This window comes from Gymnodraco acuticeps, unplaced genomic scaffold (assembly GCF_902827175.1).
Source record: "Gymnodraco acuticeps unplaced genomic scaffold, fGymAcu1.1, whole genome shotgun sequence".
NCBI classification, from domain to species: Eukaryota; Metazoa; Chordata; class Actinopteri; order Perciformes; family Bathydraconidae; genus Gymnodraco; species Gymnodraco acuticeps.
Window position 1 is genome coordinate 186,133 of NW_022991894.1, and position 9,895 is coordinate 196,027.

Here is a 9,895-nt window from a genome sequence, read left to right on the forward strand (position 1 = left end):
TAGAGGAGATAATAAGATACAAATCTCAAAGCACACAATATTATATATCCATATCTTTTATTGTCTGAGGATGAGCAAAACACTGATGTTGCAATCACCATTTAGGAAGGACAACACAGGAAGTAACATCACTTTAGCCACAGTAAAGTGGTAGAACTTACACAGTGTAAAATGCTTCGCAAAAAGCCGCACAACATAACATGGATTTCACTGTAAATATACACGGCATATACAATATCTTCACAGGTGAGGTGGGACTCTAAGACTCCAAATGAATGTTTTCCTCATATCAAATTGTAAAGTCATGCTAGTCACACAAAGTGCTGCGGTAGCCTACATCACTAGATGAAGCACAGAGTCAGTAAAGCACGGGGAAAGCAGTGTCAGGTTTTTCTTTTTATATTTAGACTACACCATTTGTAGAAAAAAACGTTTTACAGCATGGCAGTGGTATCGGTCACATATTATATATACGGTTTTATTTGTACCTTTCAGAGTGTGAATTTTCTTTCGTCCACTTTTATCTTTTTTATTTTGCTGTAGAGGGATGTAATGACACACCAGAAATTCACATAGATTTAGCAAGAGTCAGAGGAATACGAAGTGAGGTTGCCTTCAACTCTATAGGCACCCGTTTATCTGCATGCGTTGTCTTAACATGCCGCTGAGAGCTGAGTATATATAATTATTTATTTTTTCAAAACATCACTTTTTTAGATGTCTCACTGATGTAGAAAAAGGTAGTAAAAGCCCTATGTGAGCTCAAATGGTTCATGAGGTTATGTTGTTTCTGTAGCATGCGAAAGCTTGATGAAGCCTATAGGATACTGCCCTGCCGCATGGCTGCACAGTACTCCCACTCTCCCGCTTTGATGCTGAGGCACGTAGCTGAATCTGCCTTGTCGATAAATGTATTGGATGCAGGATGACCAAAAAACAGTGAAGCAGAGCCAGCCCAAAGTTGCTCCGCAGGGATCTGAGACTGCACACAGTTTCAATTCAGCCTCTCCTGGAACTGTCCAGCGTGAACGCTACAGCAGAGGTGGGCTCAGAGTGATTTACTAAAATGGAATATTGTTTTTTCCAAGAACCAAAGGAACCAATTACAACCTAAGCGCAAACACGGACTCTCTTTTACTTCCAGCAAACTACAGCAGATACTCAGAGAAAAGACTCCACTCTGAATTAATATGTGACTTACGTCTGCAGTTTTACGTTTAGCGTTAATCAGCGTTTCTGTAAATGTACCAGATTTTGCCCTGGAGGAAGCAATTTAACCCTGACTCCCTGAGCAGAAACTAATCAAATGTTAATGATCACATTTGTAATATTGCTTATGTCTAAATCCCTTAATTTTTTCTTCTATTCAAAATGTAAATTCCAGTAAACATTTGAATTTTTTGTCACACTGTTCTTTTTTTTCGGATTTATATTCTTTCGTCCTCTTTCACTCAAACCATTTCCATTGAACCCTTTTTGATTCAAACTAATTCAAAGTGAATGACACTAATGGCACTTGATGTAGAAAGGGGTAACTATTGTGAAATATATGTAGCGTTAACTACCTTGATGTCCGTCAACAGACAGACCCAGACGAACCGCGGTTATTTCTGGTATGCACCTTTCAAATCAATTACAGGTAGCGTACCTTTATGTGCAATTTCATTGGATAAAAAAACATTTTATTTCCTGTTTTGATGACTGGTAAACAAGTAGCCTATTTTCGCATTTACTACCGCTGAATTTGATGAATATACTGTTTGTCTGACCACAAATGACACATAATTAGCTGGCTAGCGCAACCCGGTAAACTGCCAGAAAGAAAGTCGTTCTCTGCTCCGTAGTTTTTTAGCGCATGAAGTGACGGATGGACCGCTTACAACCCAGCAGACAGTTTGACCCATTTTATGTAGCCAGATTAGCGTGAAAGCTCAGTTGAATTAGCAAAACCAGCTAGTTTACTACACAGCCATTACATTAGTACAATTTACCAAAGTGATACTTTAGCTAGCTAGCGCAACACGGTAGGAAACTGCCCGAAGATTAACAGTCAGCTGCTCCATAGTTTCCTATCGCATGAGGTGACGTATTAACCGTTTACAATCCACCCCACTGTTGGCTCATTATCTGTAGCCAGAGATGCATGAAAGCATGGTGAAATGAGCAAAACCAGCTAGCTAACTACACAGCCTCTAAATTAGTAAAATGTACCAAATTGATACTTAAGCCACATACTCTAGTCACAGCATAGAGTATGTCACACAGTCAAGGCAACTGTATGAACAATTCGAATACAACCTTTACATCACCTTTTAACAACTTCTGGACTGTTTTGCCTTTGTGGACGCTAACTGACCTTTTAGACGTTTGAAACAATGGCTTATCCTTGCAATGGTTTGATTGAGGAGCTAGGCCTTTAGGTGCAAACCCTCTCTTAGTCTTTCAACAACCAAAAGAGTCAAATGTAATGCAGACATTAGTCCTACTGCCAAATTTTAGTGGTCATGATAATATTGTCTTTTTGGCTTTGATTTACTTGTATCAGTTTAATCTGAGGACATAGTTGGGATTATGAGTAATTCTTTACTCTGCAGTGTTGAAACAGGGTCTCTTAAGCAGCAGAAAATATCTGTGTACATGCTTGTGGACAGGGATCAGGCTCTGGTCCCTTGAAGCAGAAGCTGAATATTTCTCCTCCTCTTGGTTTGAGGAGATTTTGCACTTCAGTCTGGGTAGAGCTTTTACTTAGCGATCAATTCAGTCATTGTAACAAAAGAGCTACTATTGAGGAGACTCCCCGTTCCAAGCCATTTGTTTTCCCTTAAACTCTTTGGAATTGGAGTAGGATATCGAGATGAGGTTTAAGTTACGTGAGGTGGTGTTTGGGCCTGTTGGAGACTTTCCACTTTCCATTGAGTGCGATGGTATCACTGCACCTGGCATCCTCGACAGTCGTCCTCAGGCTCCGTGTTGTCAGAGGAGTAAGAGCTCTCCTCACTCACTGTCAAACACAAGACGAATAATTAGAACAATATATAATAAGACTGTTTCAGTGATTAGACACAACCTTTAGACATTAACACAAATGGTTTAACTTACACCACTCGGTCTGTATGGGGAGGAAGGCCTTGTCCCCGTTTTCTCTGATCATCTCCTCCATCTTATCCAGTAGGACTGACACACTCCTGTCCTTGCCAGGAATCTTACTGTCCAGGACGTGGTAATAGTTCCCGCAGAATTCAAGTAGTCTTTGCAGCTCCCGCCCGCCTCTAAGAATGTGCTCCTCTATGGGCGTGCGGCCAAGCCAATCACCACAACTGAACAGCACCATGGTGTGGAGGCACGCATTGTCCCCAAACAGAGTCTCTATGTGGGATAGGAGTGTCCGCCTCTTCCTGGCGGTGAGGGACGATACGACGGGAAGCACCAGCAGCAAGGTGTGGGGTCCGGGTCGCAGGAGGGCAGCTCCGCGCTGGGACTCCTGCCGGATGCGCTTCGGGGTTCGCCTCACCGAGAACCAGTCCCAGCCGGGGGTGTCGACGATTGTGATCCGACGGCCGGACACGAGAGCCTGCCTCCTCAAGCACAGCTCTGTCTCCTGACCCGACTCAAAGTACCGACGGCCCAGGATGGAGTTTCCAACCGAACTCTTTCCAACGCCCTTCCAGCCCAACAAGAGCAGTCTTAACTCTGTAACACCAGAAAGACAGACAAAGAAAGAGTGGAATATTGAGCAAGAGATAGAGGGAAAAACAACATGAGATAATGAGAAATGGTCTAACTGTAAATCAAGAAATCTCTGTCAGTCTTTGTGAGTTTGTGTGCTTCGCATATCTTTATAACCGTTCATCCGATCCACTTCACACTTTGCGGAGTTTTGCGTGGGATCAAAGGAAGTGCCATTGAATGCTGTTCAATTTGGTGATGATTGCAATATAACAACTTTGTTGTTTGGCCTGTAACGTTTGAACCACAAGTCAAAGTCAAATTGTTTTCTTTGTTTCCCCTGGGTTCTTTGGGACTATAAACTGTACGAGTAGTGGATGTAGTCCCTGTGATGTCACCCATTGGCCTTTGTAATAGAACAATATTATACTCACTTACTTACTTTAATAATATTATTGTGTGATTCTTATTTGCTAATGTTTATCTATATTTACTACTTCTCACACATCTTAGCTAAGCTTGGGAACATTCCTTATTAAGATGATTTGTTGCAATGTTGTTAGTTACACTATGTGCACCCACAGTATGACCTTCAACTCAGTTGAACTGAGAACTTCCTGGCCTCTCTAACTCCCTAAACTTCCAGAATTCTCCTTTCATTATCACCAAGCTTCACCCCTCCCTTTCTCCTCTCTCTGTGTTTAAATACGCAACCCAAACTCTACTCTTCGTCTTTCACTCTGCAGACTGTATGCTCTCTGTATGACTGACTGAACTTTCTTGCAAGAAATAAAATACGACAAAGACAGCTGAATGGTTTGATTCTCTATCCACATTTGATAAATGCATTCCCACCACAGCCTTTGACTTATTACAAACAAAATACATTTTAAGGTCACCTATATCTTGCAATTACTTTTGTGAACTGAACACACACTGTGAAAGGGTTAAAGTTGTGGACAACACCCAAACACTTCTATGCCCTGTAGTAGCAACCTGTCAATCTTTGCTACTACTCCAACCAAAGTTCAGCATTATCCCCATATTTAGTATGGAACATAACAAATATATACAGAAAACATTCCAGATTAGGTCCCATTTGGCCCATAGTTGGCGTTGTAGCAGCATCTGTAATTATAAAGGAATCCCTGTCTGTCTATGTCAAGAACCATTGATCCAATCAACTTCACATTTGACGTTGTTTTGCTGAGGACCCAAGGGATTCAGTGTCGATTTTGAAGTCTATTGGACGAACGATTCTCAAAATTGCTGTGATAAGCACTTCCAGGGGCTGAGTAATTGGCCTGCGTGGTACAGGCATGCACTACTCATGGCCTCCCTCCAACTGACCACTGCGTTAGTTAGGAATAAAGAGAGAAATATTGATTGATAATGAGTAAGCTGTTTCCTGGAACACCAATACTGGAGTTTTGTTTTCTCTGGAGCAGCATTATGACACGTGCACTCATCTGTCTACTTCTCCGCATGACTAACTCACTTGCACAAATGAATACACTCTGACACACACACAACCCCCTCATACCTCTGGGAGGTCCTCCGATCATCTGATCCCTCTGCCTCGCATGTTCCTCCATCCTCATCGTCTCCTCCTCCAGAGCTCGACGGGCCTGCTCTTCCTCCAGTAAAATCAACTCGTTCACCTCAAAGTACCAGCCTGCGTGGCAGCAGCAATAAATTATCCAATGTTCGCTCATTAATAATGCAAAACCTACTTATAATTAATGTCAAAACAAACCTTGGTTGTCAGTGATCATTTCCTCAACCTTTTCCATCAGCTCGGGAACCTGCGTGTTGTCTTCGGTTTCTTTACGAGTGTTATCAAAGGCATGATACCTGCAGGTGGAACAAAAACGTGTTTTTAAAGGGACCCTGAACCAATTTTCCACATTAAGTTCACTTTACTCATCATGATGGGTCCTACTCATGAATAAACAGTAATTTTCACTTTCAGTGGGCGTAGAGCTTTAATTTAGCAATTAGTTCGGTCTTCGTAAACAAAAAATCTCCCATGACTAGACTCTCTGTTCCAAGAGATTTGTTTTCCCCTTAGATTCTTTAGAACTGGTAAGTGGTGTTTGGACATGTTGGACTTTCCACTTTCCTTTTACTGAATCTGGCCTTGAAATTAAAATATGAAAACTTGAAAAACAAAACAAAGCCTGGCAATATCTTGGAGGTTATCACAGCTTAGGCTTGAAACTCAAACCCTCAAAATATAAAGTGAACATTGTAGGACTGGGTGTTTTACAATCTGAACTGTATGAATGACTACAAGTCAGAATATCTCCACCTCTGCAGCAATACTAAGCCGCCGGAGTACCCCTTAAATCAAAGGTTAATGGTTTATAACATGGGATGTGTACAGTTGGCGAGGACAGCCTGTGAAAAAGGTGCTCCACCTACATTAACCACAATGCAACTTGACCGTCCAAACCTCTGTCAGAGATAGGGTGTGTTATGCTAGTTGTAGATTCTGTTGCTCCATCCCCTCAGATTTAATCCATTTACAAACTTGTAGTCTTCAGCCCCAACTAAAGCTGACTCAAATGACATCTCTTAAAGCAATTTATCAGATTGCAAGCGTATTTTAACTGGACTAGGAAAAAAAGGGCACTTTATCATACACGCAGTAGTACTCACCAAGAGCCGTACAGAGACTTTGACAATGTCCATTTAACTGCTGCTACAACCACAATATTCAGTAATTATTCGAACAGCCAAGGGGTGGTTATGTTTTCGGTTTGGTTGGTTTGGCAGCAGGATTGCGTAAAAGCTATGGGCGACGTTTTAATAACACTTGGTGGAAGAGTGTAGCACGGGCCAAGAAAGAACCCATTACATTTAGGAGCAGATACACAAATTATTTTTCACTTTCATTAACATTGGGAGATAGTACATTTGTCCTTGGCGTAGGTCTTTGTTCTCTGAGTGCTCTTTTAGTTTGTGATTTGTTCTGCTTAAACCAGCACAGACAAGACAGAGAAAGAGTGTCTTTGTTAAGGATCGATTTCCAGGGGAACTCAGAGAGAATGAAAGAGAAACATTGTACCTGCTACCGCATCTCTCCACCAGCCACTGCAGGGCCTCTCCAGTGTTGGCGATGTGTTCCTCAATGAAGACCCCTTTAGGCAGCTTGTCCACCCCAGTAAAGACCACCATAGAATACCTCCAGGTCCCTCCTCCCAGGGCCCCCAGCTGCTCATCTGCTGCCCTCTTCTCGGTCTCCGTGAAGGGCTGGGTGACCGACACCACCAGCAGGATGGCGTGGGGTCCAGGAGGGCAGAGGATGGCCCCCATGCAGGGCCCCTCGCTGTCCAGGCTCTGCGGAGGCAGTGCCGGGTTCTCCGACTCGGCTCCGGCGTTCTCTTCGGGGTCGGGTTCTGTGTTTTCCACCGCTGGGTCGCTGGGGATAGCCCATGGCGGGGTGTCCACCACGGTGACCCGCCGCCCGTAGATCTCCGTCTGACCCACGTTGCTGTGGGTCGTCTCCGTCGCAACATCGAAGACTTCATCTCCCAGGATGCTGTTGGCCGTGGAGGTCTTACCGGACTGAGGCCCCCCCCAGGATCAGGAGTCTGCGCTCAGGGGGCTGTCGGCTTCTGGGGTCCCCTGTTGAAACACAGTGTGGTCAAATGTATCTCTGTTTGGCCCCTTTATTCAGTTGGATCACTTTTTGTGCTTCGGGTTAGGTAAATGGATTCTCTTTGTTTTGGAGGTCCAATATGGAGCCTTGCCCGGGGCTGGAATTTGGCCGATAGTGTTTATTTGATAGATCGTCTACATATTGTAATCTTTCACTGTCAATGTGTATATATTGTACATTTTAGTTCTGTTGTATTTTCTATTTTGAGATGTTTATATTTGAGGTTTATGTTTGTTTATTTTCTACTCTTTTTCATATTCAAATTATATGAACGTTTTACCAAATTGGCATTAACAAACACAATCGTATCTTTATCATACTTTCCTTTTTCCCCAGGTTTCTATATGAGGGCATGAATCCAGAACTCAGGTGAGAGCGGTAACACACATTATTTTGTCCACACATACAGAACACTTTCTTTTGTTTGCCTCTAGTTATAGCTAGCTATTGTGGCTGTTGTACGTATACTTTGCTTTTAAATTAAACGTTTATCTTTTAAACACGTCGGATCTCTTTACTCCCTTTTTGGATCTCTTTTGAAGGCGTGTCTAACTGCAAACATCCTACCTGGAGACTCAAGTCTCGTTCGGTTCTAAGATTATATGTGAGGTTCCCCACAAGGATGTGTTTGTTGATTTTATTTTCTGACTTTGGCCCCTAGAGGAAATGATCCTGATCCTTTGGTTTGTTCTAATCTCCTGTTCTGACAAGTTTGGTCTTGTCCACGTTTTTTTGTGTTCTTCTGCATTCTTATTACTCTAGTGTTTTCAATCTCCCCTGTATCCACTCTTCTTTATTTCTATCCTCACTCTCTAGATTTTCCTCTTCTTATCTGAGCTCCTTGTTAGCTCATACCTCTTATACCTCCTTTTCCTCGCCCCCTCTTTCACTCTTGTCCTCATCCCCTTCTCTCCTCTTAATCTGTCCCTAGCATTTGGAAATAATTGGGTCAGAAAAAGGACAGACTTTGGACCTCTTCTAAAGAGAGTGACATGTGGACACAATATGATTTAGCAATCACATGAAGAGGATACATGTTTTGATAAACGACGTCACAGATATGAATGTTCACCAGGAAGGCAAGAGGGTAGATGCCCGCTCTGTGTGAATATGTCAAGAGGGAGGAACATAGAGTGAGGAAAGTTAATTGATTTACCCCCATTACTCATCACTGCTGACACTTTCGATGTGAAACACAGGAAGTTGTTCCCAGCAACAGTTTCCCAGTATTGAGGATGTTTTGGTTGCGTGAACATGAAATGGCTGTGAGGGTTTACCCCGGATGCTGCTGTGACTGAATGATGAGTGATGGGGGGGGGGGGAAGGTGTGCAGCAAAGGGTGAAAACCTACTCACCAGTGTCAGAGGCAGAGGACACAGCAGCCATCTTGTGTGTTGAACCTCTGGCTTCCTCCTCCTCGGCCCCCCTCCTCCTTCTCCTTCTCGCCTCCACGGTTGGATTCCTCTTCTAGCCTCTTCAGAAAGCGACGGATCCTGAGTGGTGTTTGAAAGGCTGGCAGCTCGAATGCTTCTCGACTCTCTCTTTCTCCCTTACCCTCATTCTACTGCAGTGTAACCCGCTCTATCGTCTGTGTACCCCTGCCTCCCTCTGCCATTCAACCGCTCCCCCTCTTTCTCTTTAGTAAAACAAACCTATTACCCTCCACACCCCCTCAAAACCACTATGGCTCCTTTTTTTTCTCGTCCTTTCCCTTCTGCAGCTCTTCTCCTCGTCTCCCTTTCTTGTCTATTTTATCTGCCGGAGCTAGAGGGGAGAGATTGTGCAATGCAGGAGTCTGGTAGCCAAATCCACCCGTGCTGCAGCAGCTCCAAGAAGATGTCTCGTCATTTTTTTCCTGAGGAAATACAGAGAGAGCTGGTCCTCCCACTTGCTCGTATCACACAGCAGCAGCAGCAACAGCGTGGCACTGTATGCAGACTGCAGTCAGGAGGACAGATAGAAAGATGGATAGACAGAGAAAGAGAGGGAGAGAATGAAAGAGAATAAGGAAAGGAGGGGGGCAGAAAGGGAGCACTCTGTTCTCTGTTTACAGCTGGATGTATTCCCCAGCTGCTGCATCATCGTGCACAAACACAACTATTTATATGAAGCCTGCAGACATCAAACACATTTGTGTGAAGCAGGGAGGGGATGTGGGCTATACTGCACGAATGAATTGAAATATTGATATAAGACATGCAGCCACAGCTTATATAATACATAACACCTTCAATAAATAGCATCTTATTGTGATACTTGCTATGAATTTAAAGCACTGATTGTGAGTAATTTCTAACGGATGGTGGGTATACTAATTATAAATCACCCTGAATGTTTGAGCTCATCCTTGGCTCCTGAACAGGTTCATTATGCACGCTATATGGCGAGATACATTCAACGACCCAAGCAAAATCACGTGTTTAAACAACATATGGTTATTATTTTCTTCATAGTGAATACATCATATTTTAAAACCTCTAAAATGTTCTAACCGTTGACGTACTCTCACGTAATGGGGCGTTGTTTCAACTCTGTTGCGTCGCAGCTGTTTTTAAACAAACACTT

At 43.2% G+C, this 9,895-nt stretch overlaps 1 protein-coding gene across 1 annotated transcript; it reads right to left on the bottom strand.

The window, feature by feature from the left end:
* Positions 1–40: 40 nt before the first annotated feature.
* si:dkey-110g7.8 (GTPase IMAP family member 8) lies at positions 41–9,410 on the bottom strand. Its single transcript, XM_034200022.1, is given in 7 exon segments — positions 41–3,001; positions 3,100–3,690; positions 5,210–5,341; positions 5,423–5,520; positions 6,737–7,248; positions 7,250–7,296; positions 8,686–9,410. Coding segments are annotated over 7 exon segments (1,485 nt in total). The 5' UTR covers positions 8,717–9,410; the 3' UTR covers positions 41–2,927.
* Positions 9,411–9,895: the final 485 nt, after the last annotated feature.